Source organism: Octopus sinensis, linkage group LG22 (genome assembly GCF_006345805.1).
Source record: "Octopus sinensis linkage group LG22, ASM634580v1, whole genome shotgun sequence".
Lineage (NCBI taxonomy): Eukaryota > Metazoa > Mollusca > Cephalopoda > Octopoda > Octopodidae > Octopus > Octopus sinensis.
Genome location: NC_043018.1, coordinates 12,457,645 through 12,485,436, shown reverse-complemented (window position 1 = coordinate 12,485,436; position 27,792 = coordinate 12,457,645). Strand labels below are relative to the sequence as shown.

At 36.8% G+C, this 27,792-nt stretch overlaps 1 protein-coding gene and 1 long non-coding RNA gene across 3 annotated transcripts in view; one reads left to right on the top strand and one right to left on the bottom strand.

The window, feature by feature from the left end:
* Positions 1-23,501, top strand: part of LOC115223079 (ubiquitin-conjugating enzyme E2 Q1) — a 58,707-nt gene extending 35,206 nt beyond the window's left edge. The window contains exons 3-12 of one of the 2 annotated variants that reach the window (XM_036512259.1): positions 3,350-3,451; positions 5,234-5,316; positions 5,492-5,588; positions 13,076-13,160; positions 13,493-13,553; positions 14,034-14,124; positions 16,268-16,375; positions 17,287-17,397; positions 18,650-18,716; positions 21,366-23,501. In XM_036512259.1, coding sequence (XP_036368152.1) covers positions 3,350-3,451; positions 5,234-5,316; positions 5,492-5,588; positions 13,076-13,160; positions 13,493-13,553; positions 14,034-14,124; positions 16,268-16,375; positions 17,287-17,397; positions 18,650-18,716; positions 21,366-21,397 — 837 coding nt within the window. In that variant the 3' untranslated portion in view covers positions 21,398-23,501. The remainder of the gene's footprint in view (positions 1-3,349; positions 3,452-5,233; positions 5,317-5,491; positions 5,589-13,075; positions 13,161-13,492; positions 13,554-14,033; positions 14,125-16,267; positions 16,376-17,286; positions 17,398-18,649; positions 18,717-21,365) is intronic. The other variant, XM_029793492.2, reaches the window with a different exon arrangement.
* LOC118767539 lies at positions 1,602-27,782 on the bottom strand. Its single transcript, XR_005003458.1, has 4 exons — positions 27,525-27,782; positions 21,075-21,083; positions 18,794-18,803; positions 1,602-1,612 (listed from the first exon to the last, which is right to left on the bottom strand). It is a non-coding gene; the product is annotated as an uncharacterized LOC118767539 (long non-coding RNA).
* Positions 27,783-27,792: the final 10 nt, after the last annotated feature.

Here is a 27,792-nt window from a genome sequence, read left to right as displayed (position 1 = left end):
CCCACAGCAAAGTCACCACCAGTGAAATTCCATCTAAGACAGACAGTCCATGGTCCTGGCTACATATAGATTTTGCTGGATCGGTAAATAGCACCTTTTATCCGATCATAGTAGGCAGCTATACTATGTGCCCGGAGATATGTAAATGCAGTCAATCAACCTCAAAGATAACAATAAGGTTCCTTCACAAATTTTTGCATGATACGTTGCCCTGGACACCATAGTATTGGATAATTGAATGCAGTTTACAGGGTATGAGTTTAAAAATTTCTGTAAGAGGTATGCAATCATTGGTATCTCTTCCACTGTACCACCTGAGATCAAATGGGCAAGCAGAAAGGTTCATAGACACATTTAAGTGAGCACTAAAAAGATCAGGAAATGAATGAATTATTATTATTTTTTTTTTGCAAGAACTGTATTTAATTTCGAAAATGCAAAATTCCAAATCAAAATTGATTTCTTTTTACAATTAAGTAGCATGTACTGATTGTTGTTTTTTAAAAAAAAGATATGGAATACATTGGTAAACCTTCAGTTTCTTTTTTTGCTCGTTAAACCTTATCTGTAAGCTTACTCTAAGACTGCTTCTTCCTCTTTGGAAATGTTTTTCTGCTGTTCTGTAATTCTCCTTTCCTCAGATGTTCTCGGATAAGAATTTGGAGGAAAGAGGATTTCTTTTTTTATGTACAATCATGGCATTCCATTTAAAATCAATGAGAGAAAGAGAGAGTAAAACCAGAAATAAAAAGTAGAAAGCAAAATGTAGAGATTATTTTCCATAAAACTGGAATAAAAGTTGGACTTTTATGTTTATAGAAGAATAATAATAAAATGTTAAATTTGTAAATAAGTTTAATTTGCTGACGGTTGTGTATTTACAATGTGTCCAAAGTGCACCAAGGAATCAAGTATCTTCTTTTTTTCTCTTTTGTTTGTCATTAGATTGTGGCCATGCTGGGGCACCACCTTGAATTTTTAGTCTAATGAATTGACCCCAGTCCTTACTTTTTGTTAAGCTTGGTACTTAGTCAATCAGTTTCTGCTAAGTTATGGGGATGTAAATACACCAACACCAGTTGTCAAGTGTTTTGGTGAACCTGAGGCTATAGTAGAAGACACTTGCTCATGTTGTCACACAGTGGAACTGAACCTGGGACCATGTGGTTAGGAAGCAAACTTCTTACCATATAACCGTGCCTGCACCTATGTATGATGGGATTTTTTTTCAAAAATGTAACCTTAGTGTTTACGAAATTCTTAAGTGGTTTGATTGGTGACAACATTTGTCAGATTCTATGCTCTTCTGATGTTGGAAGTGGTTCTTTTTCACATGATACATATTTGAAGTGTAGTCTTGGATATCAGCAATGTTGGAGCAGTGAAGTAAATATGAAACAATAGAAGCATTTTTTTACTCTGTGTGTTGGGAAGGTGAGTCAGGAAAAGAGAATCTCAGTTGTAGTAGGTATCACTATGAATTTTTGAAAACATTTAAATCTAACTTCTACTGTACTTTTTTCTTGGAGAACATCCAAAAAGAAACATCTTGATACTCCATTTGTGAACTTTGGATGAATATTTTAGGAAATATGACAATTTGAATTGGTCACTGAATTGGTTGAAATCTTGCCTTAAAAAAAATCCAGAATTTTTGAAAATTTTCGTTATTCATAAAAAGCTTTTTCCCTATTTTCAAGGGTGTGACGAAAAATAATTGGTTTTATCCCTGTCAAAATGGAGAAGATCCAATTTCTGAAACTTTGCCAATTAAATTAGTGATTACCTGCCATTGCAAGCTTTTCATGCATTTTCAGACTTGACTTTGTTGAGATTCAGGACAAACATTGTGAATGGGTGGAAGCATGATGGGGATTAATGACACACAGTTCACGGCAGAGGAATTCAAAAAATTCTGTCAGTCAGTCCAGATGAAGCATGTGTGAACTCCACACATGAACATCCAAGGTCAAACAGGTCAGTGGAAAGATTCGCCGACACATTCAAGAGAACCTTAAGAAGGACCAGACAGGAAGCTTTTGGAGATAGAAATATGACAAAGTTCTTACACATGTACAGAATAACACCGAATTCAAATACTGTTGGGTAGATTTGATGTTCTTCAGAAAGATTCGTTCTGTGTTTGACAAATTGTTGCCGAGTAGAAAATGGAAAATACAAAATTCGGGAAGTAGAACAAAATTTTCTAACACAGGTGATAAAGTGTATTTTAAAACGTATCATCATCATCGTCTAATGTCCACTTGCCATGCTGGCATGGGTTGGACAGTTTGACTGAGGACTTTGAGCCAGAGGCTGCACCAGACTCAATCTGGTCTGGCAAAGTTTCTACAGCTGGATGCCCTTCCTAATGCCAACCACTCCGAGAGTGTAGTGGGTGCTTTTTATGTGCCACCTGCACGGGAGCCAGTCTGGCGACACTGGCAACGACCATGTTCAAATGTTGTTTCTCACGTGCCACTGGCACATTTTAATGTTCCACTGGCACGAGTGCCAATCAGAGATGAGCCAATGGATATTTGGTATGACATGTTTGAGGTCCCAGAACCACAAGTGAAAGCAGAACCGACACGTAGGTCAAACAGGAAAAGAAAACATACAGAAATGCTGGAAATTAAGGCCAAGAGAAAGAGGTGTGCCAGTTTCTCACCAAGGAAATCAAATTATGATAAAAATAAAAGAATAAATAGATGAAAAAAAAGGACAAAGCCAATCTCAAAAGGGGAAGGTGTTCTGTGGAAGTAGAACACCCCTACATGGTTGGCTCCTAATGGACTGTGCCACAATATAAATGGACATTCACAGAGAGTGTGGAAAATCGGTGAGTTGTGTAAAGCTGGGAGTTGCATGTTGTTGAGTGTAATTACAAGTATTATGTATCTTGAGTAGAATGATTTGTGAGGAAGTTATTTATTTTCCCGTTGCATCGTACGTCAAATGTGCGATACAACGTTCCAAATATCAACTTCATATTGATAGTTTATGATATCCTTTATTATAGTTGTAGGCGTGGCTGTGTTAAGAAGATTGCTTCCCAACCACGTGGTCCCAGGTTTGGTCTCTCTATGTGGCACCTTGGGCAGGTATCTTCTACTCTTGACTCTGATTTGCACACACTCATGTGCAGACAAATTGCAAGTAAATCTCTCCTGAGATCTTACCGCTTCTGTTGAGCCATTCCACCAAGATATAAGCTTGGATTAACCCAACCATGTTGAAAGAATAACATTCCTTTTGTTATCTATCATAAGCAATTTTCGACTTGTTTTTGTTTGTTTTTATTCTCTCTCACTAAAGTAAAGCCATATGTTTTTGTTTTAATTTTCAGATATTAGATCAAGTGAAAATTTTGTTAACACAGCTCTGCTCACTTCATAATGTACCAGTTCCGTTTGAAGTGACAAATATCGACAGAGATCTTGCTGCAAAAGTAAGTTTCATTTCTTTCCTTCTTTACTATTACAATTTGCTTTGATGCGTTATGAAATATTTCGAAAATAACTGTGTGAAATATTTGTATTAACATGTTTTTATTCTATCACTAACACTAATTACAGAATATTCTTGCAATGTCTACAGTTCAAAAACATTTGATGTCACCATATCAGAAAATAATTGAGTGTAATGTGTTTAACATTGTTAGAGGATCTGAAACGGAGACTGGGCTATATTGAATGGATAATTTTGTCAGCCTCACCGATTAGTATCTGTTTTATGCTGGCATGGCATGGATGGATTGATAGGATTCTGTGAGCTAGAAGACTGCATTAATCTCTGCTGTTTATCTTGGCATGGTTTTCTACAGCTGGATACCCTTCCTAATGCCAGCCACTTTACAGAGTGTATGGGATGCTTTTTTCCTGGCACTGGCGCTAGTAAGGCCACCCACTAACTCGGAAGACCCCTTGACGGAGTGGGGTGCAGGTGCAGTATTAAATGAAGTGGATTTGTGCTAAATGTTGGGTGGTGAAAATATGACAGAGGGACAAGAACAAGTATTTTATTGCAGAGGTGATATAACTTCAATCACCCCAATTCGTCACACCATAAATACATATTAAAATACCAAGGAGTTTAGCACATGAAGCCCAAACGTATAGAAATATACACATATTAAAAAACGTGTGGAAACCTGTAAAAAAGCATATGAAGAAAATGTGAATGTTTATAGTGAGGTGATTAAAATAATATAGTTAGACTATTAATTGTAAAGTGAATCCAGGATAACATCCATTGTCGTCAAGTCCAAAAGCAAAAAAGGAATCCAGAATAATGTCAGAATAAATCCCCATCTGTGGCTGCTTCCTGAGCCACTGCTGCAATCCATTACACATTGAAACAGCAAATCGGAAGTGGCTCCTTCATCAAGATGAAAAAAATATATGTTCATCAGAGAGGTTTCCCATTCTGGTAATCCAGGATTATTATTACAATATTATCCCGGATTCACTTTACATTTAATAGTCTAACTATATTATTTTAATTGCCTTGCTATATACATTCATATTTTCTTCATATATTTTTTTCTTTATATGCTTTTTCACAGGTTTTCACACATTTTTTTATATATGTGTGTGTGTATATATATTTATACCTTTGGGCTTTGTGTGTTAAACACCCCAACCCCTGATGTGTTGGGTGATATAATATGCTTGAGAAAACCTGTTGAGTCAAGTAAAACCGATATTGTAGCTGTGGCCAGTGTCCCCTGACTGACTCTTGTGCCGGTGGTATGTAAAAGGCACCGTCCGACTGTGTTCCATGCCAGTACCCCCGACTAGCTCCCATGCCAGTGGCATGTAAAAAGCACTATCCGAACATAATCAATGCCAAACTTACTTGACTGGCCCCTGTGCTGGTCGCACATAAAATGCACCCACTATACTCTCAGAGTGGTTGGCGTTAGGAAGGGCATCCAGCTGTAGAAACCTTGCCAGATCAGATTGGAGCCTGGTGCAGCCTCCTGGCTCTCCAGACCTCAGTCAAACCATCCAACCCATGCCAGCATGGAAAACGGACGTTAAATGATGATGATGGTGTGAACATATGGGGATGATTTGAAGTTGTATGACCAATTATGATGTTTATTTTTTAACCACTAAATTTATATATCTATCTGATGATGATGATATCTATCTATCTACACACACACACACATGTATGTATTGTAAAACTGTAGAGGTTAAAAGATATATGTAATAAAATTTTTCAGAACCAAGCCATTCGGTCTAATCGAGAAGATTCTGATGATGATGAAGAAGAATTCCATTATGAGATGGAAGAGGAAGTTCCAGGGTGAGTTGGCTACTGAATTGAAATCTTAGAATTACCTACTTCTGTACATTTTAATATATTGTTTGTACTTTATAAAAACTATAAAACTTAGTGAATAAGACTAGAATCTTGTTGCCTTCAAATATAATCCCTAATTATTGCCAATCTATATATATTTGCTTTTTTTTTTTTGTAGAGAGACCAAAAGTAAAGATGATATTGATGGAATTGATGCAGGAAACTTAGTGGTGTTGGAAAAATTAAAACAGAATCAAAGACAAGACTATCTCAAGGTTTGAACATGTTTATTCATCCATATTGGAATTAAGATTTATTGAATCTTATTTTGTTTTGCTTGCTTGGTTTGGTCTCTGCAATTGCCATTGTAGTGGTGGTATGTTGTTGCTCAAGAATGGATGGAAGATTGATATTGTACTTATTAGCATTCTGATTACTTACTGTCAAATGTAATCTTTATTTATTCACCGAAATCAAATTCGATGACTGGCATCCGTGCTAGTGGAGTGCTGACAGTACCATACGAGTGAGATCGTTGCCAGAGCAACTAGCTGGACTCCATGCCGGTGGTATGTAAAAAAACACCATTCGAGCGTGATCGTTACCTGCGTCGCCTTACTGGCACTTGTACTGGTGGCACATGAAAAATCATTTGAGCAAGGTCGTTGCCAGTTCCGCTGGACTGGCTCTTATGCAGGTGGCACATAAAAAGCACCATTTGAGCGGGGCCGTTGGCAGTACCGCCCAACTGGCACGTAAAAGCGCCCACTACACTCTTGGAATGGTTGGCGTTAAGAAGGGCATCCAGCTGTAGAAACTCTGCCAGATGAGATTGGAGTCTGGTACAGCCATCTGGTTCTCCAGACCTCAGTCAAATTGTCCAACCCATGCTAGCATGGAAAGCGGATGTATGATGATTTGAATTAATCACGCATTATCTTGTAGCTTTGAAAATGTGTTTTATTTTAGAATAACCTTGTAAGGTAGGAGTGGTTGGTTGCTTCTGGCCAGTTTGAATATTAAACAGAATATTTGGGCTGAATGTGGCTGGTTTAAATATAAAAGGGTTAAGTTTCAGAGTTGTACTTCTCTGCTAAGAGATTTAGTCCTGAGATGGTGTTGAAACTGTAACAATTATATTGTGGAAGAACCATTTTAGCTATCTAAAATGTGTGATTTAGATAGCTGAAATATCTCTTTTATGATGTACTTGTTTCTTTTTTTTCTTTTTTCTTTTTTTTTTTTAAGTAATTCAAATTCCTTTCCAGCAGAGTTGATTTATTTTCCTAAATGTAAAATGTTTAAACAGAAGTTTGAAGATAATGAAAGTTTCTGTTGTGCATGGCAGGGTACACAACCACAAATGAAACAAATTAAAAGGAAAAGAACAAAAAAAAAAGGCATGGTTCTGGTTAAGTTGGTTTCCTAATCATGGAATTTTGAATTTGGTTTCACTACACAGTTACTTTGGGCAAGTGTCCTCTATCATAGGTCAAAATTCTTGAGTGGATGTGGACGACAAAAAGAAGCTTGTTGTATGTGTGTGTGTGTGTGTACCTCTCTTTACATTTGCTCTACAAAAGATGCAAGTTATGGGTGGTATTGTGTTGTCACTTTGTACCTTTGAAGATGTGAAATAAGAGCTAATTTACTTGAAAAATAAGGGTTTAATGGATTGGAAGGGCATCCGACTGTAAACAATGCCTCAACAATATATTTATTTCAACCATGCTAGCATAGACAAACAGGTGTTAAATGAACAAACAAAGTCATGGTTAATTGTCCAAACAATATTGCATACTCATTTAATGATTCTCTCATGACGACCTTGGCATATAGGGTGGTTGGTGGTTTACTGAAGAAGTCTATTAAGACCAACCAACTCAAGACCTCTCCTATGATACAAACTTTCTGTTTTAAAGTGTTCTAAATCAAAACTTTCCAACAAAGTTTCATGTTAATTTATCTTCCAAATACCAGATTGACAATAATGTTATTTTATTAAATCCTTTATTATTTTCAAAATTAATTAAAACAAAAGCAGTGTAGTTAACCCTTTCGTTACCAACCTGGCTGAAAACGGCTCTGGGTCTGAGTACAAATGTCTTGTTTTCATAAGTTTTGAATTAGAATCTTCCACCAAACCTTTGTCACAATTTATTAACACTGGCTGAATGATAACCAAGTAATTTTACTAAATTCTTTGTTATATTTAAAGTAATTGAAAGAAACAGAGAGCATCTCAAAACAAATAGAGTAACGAAAGGGTTAATCAGAAATATGGTAACAAAAGCATCAAGACGGAAAGATCGAGAGTTGTGCCCTGGACATGCCAAAGCATCCCTCGACTAATTGTTGAACTAATTTTTGTTCTCATTACATAAGTTTTTCTAATTAGGTTTTTGATGCCAACTGTAATACTTTTTCAATAAGACAGGCAAATACTAGCAGTAAACTATATTGGAAGTCACAGCATAATGTCTGAGGTTTAACCCTATCTCGTAGCTTCAAGATTTTGATGATACGATTGTTTATTTTCAAAATGACATTGTAGGATAGGTGTGAGGGGTCAGATCCAGCCAGTTTGAATGAAAGACAGGTAAAATATTTTGGGCTGGATATAACCAGTTTAAATACTAAAGTGTTAAACTAGCCAAATTCAACCCAGTATTCTACCTGTGTATTGTTCAGACTGACCAGATCCAGCCTCTCACACCTACCCTGCAATGCCATTCTAAACATTAACTATCATGCCACCAAAATCTTGAAGCTATGAGGTAATGCATAGTAAATTCCAAAGTGAACAAATAAGCATTACGTTTGACAGTAATCTGAATGCTAAAGAATTAGATATAAGTCGAAGCTTCCCAGCCTCACTACTTTCATCTCATATTTCTAGAAACAAACAGCTGCATGCTATTTAGCCACACAACGGAACATTTACTAACAACCTGTTTTGAGTTATAGGAAATCTAGGCGATTTTTTTTCTTTCTTTTTTTTTGTGGTGGGGTGGTCACTTAGAGGACACAGGCATGGCTGTGTGGTGATTTTCTACTCAGCCACATGGTTCCAGGTTTAGTCCCATAGTGTGGCACCATGGGCAAGTGTCTTCTGCTATAGTCCTGGGCCAGTCAGAGCCTTATAAGTGGATTTGATAGACGGAAACCGAAAGAAGCTCATCGTGTGTGTGTGTGTGTGTGCATCTTTGTTTTGACATTGCATGATAGTTGTAAAATGAGTGTCACTCATTTCCAGTATTCTGCGAGATCATGTCTGGCCATGATGGAAGATTGCTTTGCTTGAAAACAGGTGAAATCTGCTTCAAATAAACTCCATCTGACTCATTCAAGCATTGGGGGAAAAAATAGGACATTAAAAATGATAATTTGTCTGTGACTGCTGCATGTGCAACTACTCATGCACATGTACCCCTGTTTGTGCACATTTATTTTGTCAAAGAAAAATAATTTTGAGTAATTTTCTCTTTCCTTCAAAATCCTCGGAGACTTAATAAATTCTTCATAACTCCGCCCCCCCCCTCCAATATATTTTGAACGCGGGTGGTGGAGTGGAGGGGGCATTCCTGCTGGCAGCAGTCATTGTAAGGGAGGTAATCTCTACTAGATAAGTTTTAATCAGCACGGTGAGAAAATCGAATTTTATATTTTACAATAATGAAGAATATGCACAAAAATACTTCCCCCCACCACTCAATACAACGATAACTTTTTTTTTGGAACAGTGGTTCTTGAAGCGCATAAAAATAAATGAGACCATCTTAATATGGAGTTGAAAAACCCTTTTGGATAGAAAAAGTTGAAGGCTGTCTTTGACTTTTTTTCTCTCCAAAAGGGTTTACCAACCCAATATTTACACTATTTTACATCGTAGCTTTATGAGCTTCAAGATCCCTTGTTCCAAAAATGAATTATTTCACCTTCTCTGGAGAGTTTATAGATTGATGTCTACTAATGTGTGTGTGTGTGTGTATATATATATATATATATATATATATATATATAATGTGAAATAGAAAGATGAATAATCTTGTTGTAGATTAATCAAAAGTTAACCGATACCTTAGTAGCAAAAATCACAGCAGTAAACAGCACGGTTGGAGGTACAACCATCTGGCGTTGCAACCGTGCGTTGGTGCGGATAATTGAAATTAAAACATTATTGGTGAATTGAAGAATGGAGCTGAACGCAGATTGAACAGAAATCGTTTTATTTCATTCTACACGTGTTTCGAAAGGCACAAATTACCAAAATCCGATTGAATAATGGGACCATATTGTGTCTTTCTCTTCAGGAAGAAAAAAGGAAATCCGTTAGAGAAACAAAAACAGAACAGAGGCGGAGCAAAAACCAAATCGAACTATGCTCCTAAGAGCCCATGGCGAAACTGTTTATCAGTGTATGCTGAGAACCGGTGGCTGAAGAATTCTACAGGTCAGGCATCGGTCAATCATGTGGGTGAGGGTGTATAGATGTTCTTAGTGACCGAGATAAAGTTCTGACTATTTAAGGAATATTGGATGTTTTATAAGGGGCGAGAAAAATCTACTTAGAGACGTGTGTGTGTGTATACTGTTCTATATATGTGTGTGTTGGCGTAGGGGTAGAAAACACTTTTTGTGTACGGTGTGCGTTTGATCGTTCGGCTGTCAGTGGCTACTGCGTGATAACCGTTGGGTGGCAGAAAGAAAAAAATATATATATATTATGTTTTATGTGTGTGTGTGTTCATCTGAGCCTGCCTTGTCAAGGAAACCCCCCGCTGTGAAAAAACCAAGCCCCGTTTGTCTTACAGGAGTAATTCCCTTGCAGTGGATAATCGTAGATATCTTAAAGGCTATTTCAGAATTTGTTACCAAGGCTATGGGTGCCGGTATTATTTATAAACGCTATTTAAAAGCCAGATAAGTGTAACGCCGCCAATGGGGGGCATCGAAAAGCCGACTGTAAGAGCCCGTTTACCATCCGGCCTCTGGCAAACAAAATATGGAAGAGTTCGGAGCACAACAGGTTACACTGTCTTCTGCCCTATCAAATGGGAGGGCACCGACAAAATTGACCATTCCAGCCTGTAGCTTAAGTTCGTATCCTTCAGTCGCCATATTATTAGCTTACTGAGTCCCGTGGTCTGGCGCTTGTGTCACGTCCCGAAAAGTTGCGTAATGATTGGAGACACGCAAAGACAATCTTGAGGATGATGCCCCTACATAAGTGAAGACATCTGAGTCCGTGTAAACCTTGCATTGGTAGACGGCGTTTTTGATCTTGGAGTTCGCCGACGTAAATCTTAATCTGCTAGGATTAGTTTCTGAAATTAGAACTGCGTTCCTGTCACTATATTCGTTCCGAGACCTGCAGCCGCTTACTACTCTATTTTCCACTACGTCACTATATTAACTATAGGAATAACCCCTGATTCTCCACTATCTATCAGAGTACTGTCATTGCTAGTGCCCGTGGTGCTGCTATTGCGGGAAATGATGCTGGGGTTGCTATTGGGGCTCTCTACCCTACTCCCATTGTTACCGTCAACCACAACACCCCTATTTATAACTATACCCCTAGTGGGTACTCCCTGGCTGGAGCTGAGATTATGTGTCACTGTACTGGCTCTCATATCAATATTACTACTATAATTATTCCTACTGAGCATTAAACCGGGAGCGGAAGAGGCTGTGCCTCCGGAAAAAAGGTGATAGGGTCTTAGTAAGTAGCCTATTATTATGGGAGGCGATTATCTGGGCGAGGTTTTTAGTGTTGGAGAAAGCTATCCTAACTTTATGTGAGTTAACCGTGGAGTAATATTTGGAATTTCTGGGGAAGTTATTGGCGATGGCTTGTCTAAACAAGAGGGGGAGGTTAGTTCTAATCTGCTTACCAAAGGGGAATTACAACCATATTTATGCTTATTCCTATCAGTGTGATGGGTCGGGACGCTAGCTCTCGCACTCTGGTGGGTGATTCTCGGATAAATAACGGGTCTTGGGTTAGTGTAAGACCTCCCGGACCGATAATTATCCTTGTTCGCTAAATAAATGCGGGAGCGACTACCCCGGCATCCGCCGCGCTCCCGTCCTTACTTAAAATGTTAATGTTATTATATAAGACAAACGGGGCTTGGTTTTTTCACAGCGGGGGGTTTCCTTGACAAGGCAGGCTCAGATGAACACACACACACATAAAACATAATATAATATATTTTTTTCTTTCTGCCACCCAACGGTTATCACGGCAGTAGCCACTGACAGCCGAACGATCAAACGCACACACGTACACAAAAAGTGTTTCTACCCTACGCCCACACACATATATAGAACAGTATACACACACACACGTCTCTAAGTAGATTTTTTCTCGCCCCTATAAAACATCCAATATTCCTTAAATAGTCAGAACTTTATTCTCGGTCACTAAGAACATCTATACACCCTCACCCACATGATTGACCGATGCCTGACCTGTAGAATTCTTCAGCCACGGTTCTCAGCATACACTGATAAACAGTTTCGCCATGGGCTCTTAGGAGCATAGTTCGATTTGGTTTTTGCTCCGCCTCTGTTCTGTTTTTGTTTCTCTAACGGATTTCCTTTTTTCTTCCTGAAGAGAAAGACACAATATGGTCCCATTATTCAATCGGATTTTGGTAATTTGTGCCTTCGAAACACGTGTAGAATGAATGAAATAAAACGATTTCTGTTCAATCTGCGTTCAGCTCCATTTCTTCAATTCACCAATAATGTTTTTATATATATATATTATATATATATATATATATATATAAATGTCATTGGTAGCTATGTATAGTGCTTTTTCATCCTCAATTGGAATCATCAGTACAACATGACCCTAGACAAATATATTAAACTCATTCAAACATACAGTTCTATATTTAAGAGATGAGGAATTATGTACATTATTTGCATTCAACGGATATTTGTCCTCATCTTGTTTGTTGTTTACACAATATTTCGGCTGATATACCCCCCAGCCTTCTTCAGGTGCCTTGGGGGAAATTTCTAACCTGGGTTCTCATTCCTAAGGTTTTTTTGATATTATTATTATTATTGTGTTAACAACAAACAAGATGAGGACAAATATCCATCGAATGTAAATAATGTAAGTAATGTAAATAATGTTCATTCAAACATTTTACAAAGTGAGAAAGTTTAGAATACATTCGAAGGAAGTTTTTTTTCCTTTCCTTCATAAGATGTTTCATAGTTCAGCAAGTGAGAGAGAATAAAAGAGAGAGAGAGAATAAAAGAGAGAGAGAGAGAAACCTATTTACAGATTGCTTCTAGGGAATTACTACCTTGTGAAAAAGTTCATAAATGTAGCTATGATAGTCTTGACTGTGAAGGTGCATGGCTTAGTGGTTAGGGTGTGGAACTCTTGATCATAAAGATTGTGCTTTTGATTCCTGGACCAGGCAATTCATTGTGTTCTTGAGACAAACCCTAGTTGCTCCAGTCCATTTAGCTGGTCCAAATGAGTCATCCTGTGAGGTACTGGCATCTAGGGAGGAATATACAGACCAGAGGAACTGGGAAACTAGTCTTACGGAGTCATCTGGGGTAGCCATAATAGGCTTGACTACAAACAAATTACACGAGCTGGTTTTGGTGCCATCTTTCTGGGTGTAGATGATGTATTTCAGCTGGGATTCTGTACTGGTTTACCTTTCCTTGTGTTTGTAAGGACAAATGTGTTTTATTTTGCTTATTTAACATTTCTCTTTTTCAGGGCAATGTTTGTGGCTCAGTCCAGGCAACAGATCGGTTGATGAAAGAATTGAGGGAAATATTTCGATCTGAAAGTTACAAAAAGGGTGAGTTGGGAATTAGCTTAATGTAACCCTTTTAAAAAATTTTTTTTTTTTTAATATTCATGTTGGGTTTTTCTTATTGTGTGTGTATAGGTGCTGGTGTAGCTTGGGTGGTAAGAAGCTTCTTTCCCAACTACATGGTTTCTGGTTCAGTCCCAATGCATGGTACCTTGGTCAAGTGTCCTTCTTAAGCCCCAGGTTGACCAAAGCATTGTGAATGGATTTGGTAGATGGAAACAGAAAGAAGCCCATTATGTGTGTGTGTGATGTTATGATGTTGATGTTTGTATGTATGTGTGTTATATCTTTTGTGTAAATTTGTTTTCTGTTTTCAGCTATCTACACAATAGACCTAGTCAGTGAATGTTTGTATGAATGGAATGTCAAATTATTCAAGTAAGTACATTTTATTTCAATTATTTATATGTGTGTATATATGTATATTTTTGAATCTTTGGGCTTTGTGTGTTATACACCCCAGTATTTTGATATGTATTTATATTCTACTACCCCTGATGCGTCGGGTGATATAATATGCTTGAGAAAACCTGTTGAGTCAAGTAAAACCAATATTGTAGCTGAGTTTTGCTGACGTGGGTGGGGAAATTACCTCCTAATATGAAATGATGTGGAAAGTGGATGTTAAATACTAATGATGATAGTGAAAGGTTGACTTGCATGTGATTGGAAATCATGACTAAATACTTTTAAAATACTGTCTCAGTTGGTGATTTGCTGGTCACCACAATAAAAAAAAAACATTCATTATTGATTAATGAAAAGATAAAAAAAAAAAGAAGGTAAATTTAATTTGAAAAATGGTTTGTAATGAACAACTTCTCATTCAATTTCTGTTTTCTACTTTTTTTTTTCCAGAGTGGATCAGGATAGCCCTCTACATGCAGATCTTATAACATTTAAAGAAAAAGAGGGGAGGGATCACATTCTATTAAATTTTACATTTAAGGTAAAGTTTCAATCTTAAATGAGTTATATCTGTTGTTTTAGTTACCAGCATGTTTACCAACCTACATAGCTGTTATTTGACCATTCCATCAGCTTGAGTTTCTCTTAGATATTTTGGGGAAAATACTATTTACTTATAACTGCTAGTTTATTTTATTTTTAAAATTATCATCATAACTTAGTGCAATTTATATAGGGTGAGCCAAAAGTTACACCCCAAAGCATTTGACTTAATATTACATTACTATTATTACTGAGTGAGACAGCAGCGTGTGCCATCAAAGTGACACTGGAGTACAAATATAGGAAACTTAATCTATCCATTATGACTACTTATCTGTTATGACACATGCAACATGGTGATCTTATATTGAGATAAACAGTGCATGACCTTGTAGGTGGGCCCAGTTAGAATTTTCTTCAATTTGAGTAGCCCATCTTGCTCAAAAGGTCCCTGAATAAAGTTTAAGGATCATGAACGAAACAACATCCATGTTTCCTGAGGTGAATTATTCAAACCCCAAAGAATCTCACTTAACACATGGCTATGATGCTTCCCCCACCCCCCACTACTCTTGTTCAAAGATACACACATATAGTCAGTCACTGAGAGACATACTCAGTTGGCTCAGGTCAAGCAACTGGACAATCAAATCTGTGGTGTTGAGCAGAATATTTGCTGTAGCCCACCTTTTACAGCATGATAAATCATGTTTGTAACATTTTCAATTAGTTAAGATCAGAAGACAAGAGAGCCATTGTCCGGTACTGCACCAGGACAGCATTTATTACCATTATTCATTTTGTTCATCACGTACAATTCCTTGTGCATCCATCATTATTTTATTTATTTTGTTCAATTTTATAAAAACCGAAGCATGTCTTTGATAATTCCGGAACACATTGAACTTGTTTTGTGCATGCCTTTTGGCCCACCCTGTATTTATGGTTTGATTTGGGTTGTATTTCAAAGCGAGGAAAATATGTTCTTGGAATGGAGTGGAACATAAAATTCTGATATGGTGATTCTGAAAATGAATCTCTTATTATGCTGAAAGTCTTGGACTCATTTAGATATAGATTTCAAACAGACTTAAAATAAATAAAATATTGAGCTACCAGATCACTGGTTCTGAACTCGAGTGTGTGTCAGAAATTGTCTCAGAATGTCAGAAATAAGCATTCAGCTTATTGCATTGGTGTAATATCTTAACTAAGTGAGGATGAATATTTCATCAACTTGTTCCTTTTGATACCATATTTCTGTTGAAATATGCTAAGATTATTTCAATTAATTTTGAAAATAATGAGGAATTTAGTAAAATAACTTTGTCATTTTTAAGTTGTAACATAAATTAACACACAAATTTCGATGGAAAGTTTAATGTGGATTATTTTAAAGCCCAGTGTTTGTATTGTAAAACTAGAGGCAGTCTGAGGCCGGTTGGTATGAAGAGGTTGATTCACTCAGTGAAACTGGAGTCAAAGCTTGGTTGGAAGTAATGTCGTCTCCAAAAAACATTATTTATTCAGATAAATTGAAGCATATCAAGGCTGGCATTGCTTGTGCTTGTAAGCACATAACTCCTGACTGAAAAATATGTACCACATTTGGTGATGTACCACTTAGGATTAAGGATAGTAGCTTGTAAAATTATGTTGAATAATTTAAACCCATAGGGTTTTGGATTGAATCCAGCTGTGCAGCACTTTAGGTAAGTGTCTTTTACTACAGCTTGGGCCGACCAGAATTCTTGTAAAAAGCCATTCATCTACATTGTATATGTTTACATTTGTACCCTCTGAAAGTTGCTTATCACCAGCAGTGTTGTTGTTGTTGTTGTCATTTCTGTCAACAGACCGTCTCTTGCTTTGACAAACCTGTGAAACGAGATCTTGACAGGCAGTTAAGATTAGTGACAAGAAGGGAATATAATTGTAGGACAATGCCTCCAAAAATCCAATCATCTTGACCATCAAATCAAATGAACAAATATGTATGACCGCTACAATGAATATGGCTCAGTTTATGATTTAAGAAACAAAATATATTCAGTCATCAATCAATCAGTTTGAAATGTTTGGTGATTGGTTATTTATTGCCAGTTTTTATTTTTGGTTTGATCTAATTGTTTTCTTTCTAGGATTCATTTCCATTCGATCCACCATTTGTGAGAGTTATCAATCCAGTAATCTCAGGAGGCTATGTTCTAAGCGGAGGAGCCATCTGTATGGAACTTCTCACAAAACAAGTTAGTGGCATTACCTTTTCTCTCTCTCTCTTTTTTTGTTTGTTACCCCCAAAATATTATTAAGGTGCTGGTGTAGTTGTTTAGTAAGGAGCTTGCATCCCTGCCCCATGGCTTTGAGTTCAGTCCCACTGCTTGGCACTTTGGGAAGTGTCTTTTATTTTAGTCCCAGGCCAACCAAAGCCTTGTGAGTGGATTGGGAAGGTGCAGGCGTGGCTGTGTGAAAAGAGGTTTGCTTTCTAACTGCATAGATACAGGTTCAGTCCTACTGTGTGGCACCTTGGGCAAGTGTCTTCTATAAACTCAGGCTCATTAATGCCTTGTAGTGAATTTGGTATATGGAAAGTGAATATAATATATATATATATATATATATATATATATATATAATATGTATGTGTCTTTGTTTGTCTCCCACCACTGCTTAACAACTGGTGTTGATCTGTTTACATCCTTGTAACTTAGCTGTTCAGCAAAAAGCAAACAATAGAATGAGTACCAGACTTAACAGAAAATAAGTCCTGGGGTCAATTCATTCGACTAAAAGTTCTTCAAGGTGATGCCCCAGCATTGCCACAGTCTAATGACTGAAACAAGAAGTTAAAAAAATAAATATATGTGTGGTACAGTTACTTTGTCTTGATGCCATATGATAGTTGTAAATAAGAGCCACTGTCATGTAAGCAGTGTCCTTTGTTTTGATTCTTCTGTGTCTGGTTCTGGGAAATATATTGCCTGGAAACAAGTGAGGGTTGGCAACAGGAAGGGCATCCAGCTGTACAAATCCACCTTCACAAAATTTCATGCAATACGTACAAGTATTGTAAAGTGGACATTAATTTGATGATGATGATTAATCTCCTTCTCTCTTCCTAATTACAGTGTTTTATTGATTGTTGCTTATGTTATTGTAGGGTTGGAGCAGTGCCTACAGTATAGAATCTGTCATACTCCAAATATCTGCTACTTTGGTTAAGGGAAAAGCACGAATAAACTTCTCAGCTTCTAAAGTAAGTAATTCTAAGGTAACTAATTCTGATTTTTACTGATTTCTTTTGGCATTTCAGAGTTTTCCAGAAATTTCAGTCATCAAATTTAAATGCAACAAAACTTGCAAGAAAAGTTTTGAGACTGAAATTTTATTGTGTGTATTTGTTTTTTAATTAGAAAATTAGGGAGAAGTACTTATGACTGGTGAGGTTGATGTGTTAAATGTTTAGTGAATTTCTGTAAGTGGGGAGAAAATGTGGCGGGAGAATGAAAGTGGAAGAGTTCAGAAAGGAATGATTTTGGATTTGTGGTTGTAGCTCGTTACATTTTCTGAAATAGTGCAGGTGTGGCTGTGTGGTAAGAAGCTTGCTTCTGGTTCTGGTTGTTAGTTGTACTTCTCTGTACTGTTGAAGTCGCCATGCTGGTTAGCAGCTGGCGAAAATTGAAAGACGCTCTACTGTAAGGTAAAACTTTTTGCTCCTTGAGTCCGGTAGGATTTGTTGCTTGTAGATTTTTTTTGTTTTTTGGTACTAGCAAGGGGTCCTTACTGGATTCGGAGCTTTTTGTCTGTCTTGCGGTGGAGACGTGTGTGTTTTCTCACATAATTGTGAGAAATTATGTTTTCCTTGTGGATTATTGGCCAGGAGAAAAGAAAGAAGAAAACGGGACATTGCCGGCGGGTTGTAACACGCTGTCGGCATGTCCCAATTCTCCTCCGGGGAGAGGTTTAGTGTGATGAAAGGGTGGATAAGGGATAAATCATTAAACACTAAAATCTGAGAATCCAAGAAAACTGGGATGGGGTCAGAGGTCTGTGTTGACTAATTAAATAAGAGAGGAGTGATGAACCTAATGTTTTGAACTGTTGCCCTTCATCTGAGAATAACAAATATAAAGTTTTGTCACAAATGAACAAATGAAGGAGTGGGGGGAAGGGAGGTATGGAGATCCAGAGTTGAAGGCAAAGACAAGATGGAGAAGGGAAAGGACTGTGGACCGAGAGACAAACAATGAACACCTCTCCACTCATTCATCAGTTTTTAGTTGCTTTGAGATGAAAATTTCCTGACCATTGGAGTTTATAAAATTGAGTTCTGACCAGTTTGCTAACCTGATGGGTTGGAGCATTCAGTAGTCAGAGATGTTTTCTAATTGGAGATATTTGAAGATATTAGGCAGTGCTAAAGCAATTGATAGGAGAAAAGATGGTGATGGTGAGGGGAATGAACTTACTTGTTTTGTAAAATTGCTTCTATCTGTAATTGGACACTTGTTTCCTCTTTCTAGAATCAATACAGTCTAGCTAGAGCTCAGCAGACATTCAAGTCATTGGTGCAAATTCATGAAAAAAACGGTTAGTATATCCTTAATAAAGTTTATCCCCCCCCCCCCTTTTTTTTTTCTCTTTTTTTTACTGATATGTTGCTTAACCCTTTAGCATCTCAGATTACACTGTCAGAATGTAATGTTTTGAACTAATTGGGCATTATATTGTAGCTTTGAGGTTTTGGTGTGATTACTGATAGAATGACATTGCAGGTTAAGTGTGAAAGGTTGGAGCTGGACAATTTGAATGTAGAACAGGTTGAATATTTGGGCCAGATATGGATAGTTTAAATGCTACAGAGTTAAATACGTACAGTTAAGAAGTTTGCTTTGCAGCCGCAAGGCCGCAGGTTCGATCTTACTGCATGGCATTTTGAACAAATAGCCTATGGTCACTCATATAGATGGGAACTGTGTCGGATCACATGAGGTATAATTTGAAAGGAACAACCTTGTTACGCTGATTCTGCCTCTGAATTACAACAAGGGTACTCGGCCACTTACCTGTTAATTCAGGAGCAGATAATTCACTTGATTAAGCATGGTCATCATTGACCAACAGATCCGCCAACACCTTCCACAGTGTAGTGTGATGTATCCATTCTCAGTTGTTTTTCAGTTTGTGACACAACAAGCAGAAAAGGAAGACAAAGAGAATAAGGAAAGCTTCTAACGATGCAGAAAGGTTTAAAGAAACAAACCAAAACACCCCCAAACCCACAAAAAAAAAATGCTACCACATGAATCTACATCACAATGTCTACAACTAACAGTTGGCAAGTTGCTGCTGACCAAACTGCCAAGCAGTTTAAAACTGATCCTTGACATTGCTCAGCTTTTCTTCATGCTTGTGTTTGGTAGTTTTTGAAGGGAGTCACTCTGGGCATCTGATCTCACTCTTTAGGTTTGGAGGTCTGACCACAGTCATTCAGACAGACTAGGACAGCTGCAGTGACCAAGCTGTAGGTGTTACATTGGAGCTCCATCTACTCTGGAGATTACTGGAAGGGTGTCGGAGAGGACACTGGACCACCTGATGGACTCTGTTTCCTGATGAGCTTTCGAAGTGTTGATTCCTCTAGCCTTTTTCTTTTGCAAAACACTTTTAGAAAGCACTGAGGTTTTCTACTCAGAGTTTCTTCCATAATGTGCTACAGGTTAATACCCATAGCTGGGACCCTAACAAGTGCTGCTAATCCGAGTCAGAGAAGACCTAAGAGGCATCTCTTAGCCAGTAATAGTGGCTAAGGGATGCCTCTGCACTCTTCAAAAACCCAGGAACTCTTGAAGTAAAGTCTCACTACCAGATGTAGTTTAACGTTATACTGAGGACAAAGCAGAACATACAAAATACTAATATAACATGGCTTTATAATAGTGAGGCTTTACACGTTAACCCTTTAGCACTCAGATTATTCTGTCAAATGTAGTGATTATTTATATACATTTTGAATTAATCATGCTGTAAAACTATTGTCATTTTGATGGTATGATTGTTTAGTTTTTGAACGACATTGTAGGGTAGGTGTGAGAAGCCAAGTGTGGTTAGTTTGAACATAAAACAGAATTTTTGGGCTGGATATGTCCGATTTAAATTCTAAAGGGTTAGTAAATATTTAAATCTACCAGTCTTTCAACAACTAAATAGAGTTATAGCTTAATTTATGGCTACTTTGACTTGAGTAATTTGTGATGCCTTGTTTAAGGGTCACGACTGCAATAAAGACTGGATTGAATGCAAAACAAGAGTGAGGAAAGAAAGAAACACAGTTTCTGTATTCTTTTGTCTTAAGGCAAATCTAATTAAAATTTAGAATTAAACCAATTGTTAAAGAAGACTGGCTGATCACATGATGGTCAGGATCATCATTGACCACCATCTGCTTTTCATGCTGGCATGGGTTGAATGATTTGACAGGAGCTGGCAAGTCAGAAGACTACACCAGGCTCTATTGTCTGTTTTGGCATGGTTTCTCCAACTGGACGCCCTTCCTAACCTCGAACTCTTTACAGTGAACTGGGTGCTTTTTATGTGACGCAAGCACCAGTGAGGTTACCAAGCAACTTACAATTCAAGACCTCTCAGCTGAGTGGGGAGTAGTATTGAGGGAGGTGGTTTTGTGTCAGGTGATGCAAGTGCAGGGTGTACCCTTAGAAATCTTGTTAGATTTGAAGGTCCATTATTTTATACACCTCAGCTCAGTAAGCTGTTTAGTAGATATCTCCCTTATTTCATTGTTACATATTAGAAGTAGGAAGGGCATCCAGCTATAAATACACGACACTAACAAAATGCTTCAAGTTTTTAAGCCCATTTGCTGTTGCTCTCCAGAAGAGGAAAACAATAAATTCAGTACTATTCAGTACCATTCAGTTTAGTTTTAACTTGATGCAGCTGTTGGTTTTAAAAAAAAAAGAAAAATTTGTTTGTGAATATTCAATGGTGTAATAAATATTTCTATTATTTACCTTTTCTGAAAAGGTGGCCATCTAGTGGAGTGGTTAGTGACCATTTTGTCCATCTTTATGTCCTGAGTTCAAATTCTGTCAGTATTGACATAGTCTTTTATTCTTTAGTAGTAGATAAAATAAGTAAACCCCCCCCCCCATCTCAGTCCTTGTACCTGTATCAGAAAGGATTATTTGCACTTCTAATAATATTGTCTGTATTTTTCAGGTTGGTTCACGCCACCAAAAGAAGATGGTTAATCAGTCCAGAAGCTGGTAGCAGAAATGCAAACTTTTCCCTTTGTTTATTCACTCTCCTCTTCTCTTCTCCACTTTCCTTTCCTTCTTTCTCTTCCTGTCACTACACACACTCGTGCGCGCACACACACATACACACACACACACACACACACACACACACACACACACACACACACACACACACACACATATAAAAGGGAAAAATTTGAAAGAAAAAAAAAGCAACAAAAAATCATTTTTGGAATTCTTCATGAATGAATGTCCTTTCTCTTAAAATGTGTTTGGTTAGAGTCTCTCATTTCACTTCCTTTCACCATAAATGCTGCTCTTTCTTTCAGCATCAGTTGAACTTTGAATGTTGAGCAACCTTTTAATAAAGTAGCACTTATGAACAACCACAACAGAAGGAGAAACGGAAAAGAGAAAGCCTCTCATGTACATTGTAACCATTGCACCCCCGCACACACGCACACACACACACACACACGCACACACACGCACACTCCTACTGTTTACCGATTCCTAAACTGCTTGCAATATTCACCAAGCCAAATTCCTTCAAATATGCAAACATTTATGGAATGTAATTGTTTAAAAGAGAGTGAGAGAGAGAGAGAAAAGAAAAAGACAATTATATAATTTCAGGACTTGGACGAAAACAAACAAAAAAAAAAGTCCAAAACAAAACAAAACAACAACAACAACAACAAAAAAAGTGAAATGTCAATTTTACTTCAATGGAAGGACAAAAACAGATCCAGACTTTCAACTGGAATATTTCATCCTGTCTTGCAGTACACTAGCTTTAGGAACACTTTTTGGTCTGTACCCTTATAAGCTTTTGGGGTTAACTTCAGAGGTTTGTTTAAAACTTTAGTTTCTTTTTTTCCTTTGTTTGTCCTTGTCTCTTTTTTTCCTTCTAATTTATTCCCACCTTCCTTCTCAAGGTAGAAAGTGTTACTATCCCTTTTTAACTTCTTTTTTTTCTTCCTCATGGTCATAATATCCATGTTGTTTAGTTCTCTTCAGAAGAAAATACATGTTTGGAGATGCTGAGGGCAAAGAAAACACATTTTCTATTTCAGTTTGTAAGGGTCATCTTTATATTCTTTGCTAGTTGTTTAATAATTAAAGGTAAGGTTAACATTTGGAGGTGAATTTAACTTGAAAAACAATATAATTTTCATCTATCTGTCTTTCTAGCTTGTGTTTTGATTCAAGGAATAATTCTTTAAAACCATTTTCTTGCTCGTCATTTGCTAGAAAGGATTCAAATACAGAATGAGATAGTTTCAATGTCTGAAAATGGCCTTATGTATTTTCCCCACTCCTTCTGATGAAATTTGGCTTTTCTAGGATTTCATAATGAACACTTCCAAAAATTGCAATTAACTCTAATAAAATTAAAACATTATCATCCAATTTCATCGATTGTGGCTCTGGTATTTTTTTCTTTTTTTTTGTTATTTTAATCTAGGAAAATTGGTTAAGTTTAGAAATCCAGTCCTCTGTATTTTATTTTTAGTGTTTATGCTTTCATTTTGTCATTGGATTCTTTTCATTGGATTGATGATAGTTGAAAGCATAACAGGGGCTCATTCTTTTATCTTGTTTGTGGCAGCAGTTGAAATTTGTAAAAATATTTAAAAAATAATAAAAAAAAAAAAAGGAAAGAAAAGAAAAAAAATGTTCTTTGAATTGCTGGAATCATGTCTTAGCCATGGAGACAAACCTGTGATTTTCACTCAAACTCTTGTTTGATCTTAAACCCTTTTCTGCATTTTATTCAATTCTTGGATTATTATGGCCTAAACCCCCCCCCCAAAAAAAACAATCCTCCAAAACTGGTCTTTTGCTTTTTTTTTTTTTTTTTTACTACCAAATCCATTGTGAAGTAATTGTTTTAAAGAATTGGTGTACAGTATAAAGATAATATACCATTGATTGGAAAAATTCATCAAATAAAGGGAAATCTTTTAAGCAGAGGCAGAGAATATGTTGGGAAAATCTTTTGAACTATTTTCAGGACCAGTTCCATGTAACCAAATGTAAGTTGGTGGATATTGCAGTTTATGGTTTGCTTGAATAAACTCATGTTTAAAAAGTAATTTCTTACTGACAAATTTCTAAGTTTTCTTCAGAGGAAATCATTTAAAGTTATTCTGTAAGGAGTGTGCGTGTGTGCATGCATCAGCTATAGTTTTTTTTTTGTGGTAGGGTGATAGGGATTGCATTGGATGCTAGCATAATGCAACAAATGCAAAACACTTTTACAAAAGCTCTCTGCTGCTGCTACATTCAGTTTTCTTCTGTTCCAATGTGGTTATTTGTGGTCCCTTAATTGATTAGACATAATATCGATCTGTAGTTTTGGTTTCTTGTAAATGAAGGCCAGTATAGAAAGTTGGGAGTCATTTTGCTGTTGTGTGTAAATATCAAGAAGAAATCTAAAACAGCATCTTGACTGTTTCTGCTTTCAGTCTCGCTCCTTTTAAGTATCTTTTTCTGGGAAATTAATCCAATACACACACACACACACACACACACACACACACACACACACAGAGGGTGGGTGAAAAGTAGGTAGGCATTAAAAATTGGAAATAAGTCCATATTCTTTTCACAAATTTATTGAAACAAATGATCCATGTTCTTTATTAGATGGGAAAGTGAAAGTAAGTCTTCGTATTTCAACATAAGCACTGGTGGTGTCAACCAGTTTCCTCAAATGGCCAGGGATGGAATGAACAACCTTCTGAAGAACATCATCTGCGATATCATTAAACTTCTGAATCTGTGTCTCCAAGTCCTCCAGTGTGCGAGGTTTTGTCTTGTACATCTCCTCTTTTGTGTAACCCCACAGGCAGAAATCACATGGAGTGAGATCTGGACTTCTTGGAGTTCTGGACTCCTGTGGTCACAGTCTTCAAGTTTTAGCTCCTGCACGTAATGGGGTTTCCATGGATGAAAATTCAATTCTTTATGCAACACTCTACGTATTGTGTGTCTTTCACAAGTTGCTTGACATGTTGACTTTTGCAGGCTGTGATTAAACATTTCCTGCATTGTTGCCACATTTCCCACTGATTCAGATGTGTTTGGAAGGTCACTTCTTGCATTGTTCACTGAGCCAGTGGTCATCAGCTTTGCATGACAAACTTCTTATTGTCTCCAGACATAGTGTTGCATGCTTACCTTTCCATACATGCCACCATTTGTGAACCAAAACAATGGAATTCTACACTTCATAGTCTGCTGCTATCTGAGCTCGCTCCTGAACGGTCAGGCGACCGGTCATCTGGAAAATAAGAAATAAGAAATAAATAAATCCCCATTTAGTGTTGTCTGTTTAAAAAATGTCTTTGTCATGACTTTAGTGATACTAAAAATTCTGTAAGCAATTTCTAACGCCTAGTTACTTTCCACCCACCCTGTATATATAAATAAATATATATATATATATATATAAAATTGTAAAACACATACCACATATGTAATATATGAAAGAAAATTTTCAGATACCTTAAAGTCTACTTGCAATATATATTGCTATAAATTTTTAACTCTGTTCCAAATGATTTTGGAAGCTCTTAAGTTCCAAACTTACTCATAGCATTTATCTACTTGAGTCACTCAGCTGGGGTTCATTTGCATTTCACTTCTTGTTCAAGTAGGGGATAGCATCAAGTGAAGTAAACAATCTATTTGGAAATAATAGAAAGCTTATTTCCTTGAAGATTCTCTGATTATCACAAAATAATTTTGTTCCTTCAGTATGGAAATTGCTGCCCGGGTGCTGTGGTGTGAGAAATGATACCTGAGCCATTTATTGGCCCTGTTGCTCTTTCCTTCTGGACTTTTGAAATTTGATTCAGCAGTCCAAGTCTGATAGCTCGTTACCCAATTAGGATTGTATTAAGGGGAAAAGAATCGTGTTGGAGTGAGAATAAATATTAGTGGAGGTCAGTGGGTTGGCAGCGGGACTTCTGTTGATTCAACTTGTCTCAATGTGAACAACAGGTTTACTCATTCCTTTTACTTGTAAAGAATAAATCTTTGGAACAACAGAAAGCAGATAATCTTTCAATGGTGTCGGCGCTTTCCGATCATCCACGTGTTTCATATTACCACTGAAATTGTCGACTGGAATTCAGTGAATTTGAATATCATCTTGTGAAGCAAATACCATATATTTAACTGCCAATCTGTATAACTAGTCTAGATAGATTTAAATAGAAATGGTTTAGGGCTGGAAGTGTAGCTTAACTTGATCGCATTGGATACAATGTGAACTATTTTGAGTACTGAATATGGCAAAAAAATCTTATGAGCACGTGTGTGTGTGTGTATGTATGTGTATATATAAATGTTTATATTTTGATGATTATATGTAAGTTGCCAGTTTTTCATCCAAGTCCTTATTTTCAGATGTCATTGAATCAACTTAGTTATTGCTTTCATTATGTGTTCAACAATATTTGCCCTTTAAAGATAGAAAAGGAATCAGTTTTAACACACACACACACACACTCTGTAAATTGCGGTTTCATTTGTAAAGGGTGAATTTTAATTTTAATTTTCACATTATCAACCTATCAATTTTATTCATTTCTATTTACCTCCAAAACTAACTATGAGGGGACCCTATCAAGACAATATCAGAGATTGGTTACACAGGGAAATTATTCAGTTCCTGATGGAGGGCTTGAACACCTGTCATTAGGAGTTAACATTGAAAATCTCAACTTTCTTTTGCTGTTGGTCCTGTTAACTTGATAGCAAATGCTGTAAGGTGGTTTAAAAAAAAAAAATTTGCTTTTTTTTTTAATGTTTTGTTTAAAATGTGTACTTGTCTTTAAGACATAAATGCAGGAACAAAAAATAAATATATACGTATTCTAATGTGAATCAAATTTTCTTTTAGTTGTTTTATTCCTCTCCTTTTCTAATGGTAACTTTATCTGTTTTATTATAAACCACCCTGGGAAGCCTGATATCTTTTGAATGTTGTAAACTGTTTGAATTTAAATTTCTTTCACCTTTTAACCCCTTTTGTTAATAATTTGTTTCCAACACTGACCATCTTCCAATGGGAAAAAATTGACAAAATCAAAAACTTAAATTAGTTTTTAGAATTGTTCAGGTTTGAACATTATTGCAGAATTAATGGAATAATTTGGGGGGGATCGTCATCATCATTTCAACATCCTTTTTACCATGCTTGCATGAATGAGATGGAAGTCATTGAGGAAGATTTTCAACTGGATGCTTTTTCAGTCACCAACCCTCACCAGTTTCCAAGGAAGCTAATATTTACCCGTGGCCATCCATGCGGACACATTTCTCTACTATGACATGATTTTCTCTCATTGTCTTTCCATCTGAAACACTTCAAGTCTCTGGTCCTCACATGGCAGACAAGTAATTTTATCTATTAGTTATGAAATAAAACATATTTAAGAGAGGTGCAGACTGAAAAGAACACATGGATGACTTCTGAAATTTTAACCCTTGATATTGTGCGAATATAAAAATTGTGTTTTAAGGACCAGCAAAAAACTGCCTCAATAACAGGGTTTTAGGGTTTATAAGCCAAGCTTCCACAGCTTAATCGTTTCATTGAGAAATTAACTTTCATTGTTATTTCAGCAGAAATTTTGGGGGAGGGGCCAGTCGATTATACCAACTCCATTACTCAGCTGGTACTTATTTTCATTGACCCAGAAGGGGTGAAAGGCAAAGTTCACCTCAGTGGAATTTGAACTCGTGGTTATTTCTAAAATAGAACTGGTGTTTTCTGCAAGTTACGTTGCCTCAATAAACTTGATATATCTCAACAGAAAAGTTTTTTTTTTTTTTTTTTTTTTTTTTTTGCATCATTAACACCTATTTTTTCATGCTGGAATGATTCCACAGGATCTGACAAGCTGGAGAACTATATCAAGTTTAGTTGTGGAATAAATCAGTTGTTGAACTAGGGGAGACCCCTGATATCAGGAGAATATATGTGTGGTGTGCGTATGTCTTTTTTTTTTTTCACCCAGTTTCCATGCAGAGATGATTTGTTATGATCCAAGTTGGTTCTTATTCAGTTACTTCTCTCTTAAGCAAGGTTAAGACAATCAACTCTCACTTGCCTGTTCTGTTTTTGGTATAATTTCTTCAGCTGGATGCCCTCTAACACCAACCGCCTTTACAGTGTACTGGATGCATTAAATCATGGGTAGCATAAGCACTAAAGTGGTTGTAACGTCAAGGACATGGCAAGTTCACGTCAACCGTATTGACAAGGCAGGAACTTCTTAATCACATGACCATGCCTTCACCTGAAACAAACTTCTAAACTACCTGAGCATCACATTTCTAATTCATGATTAAACTTTAGCAATATTTTT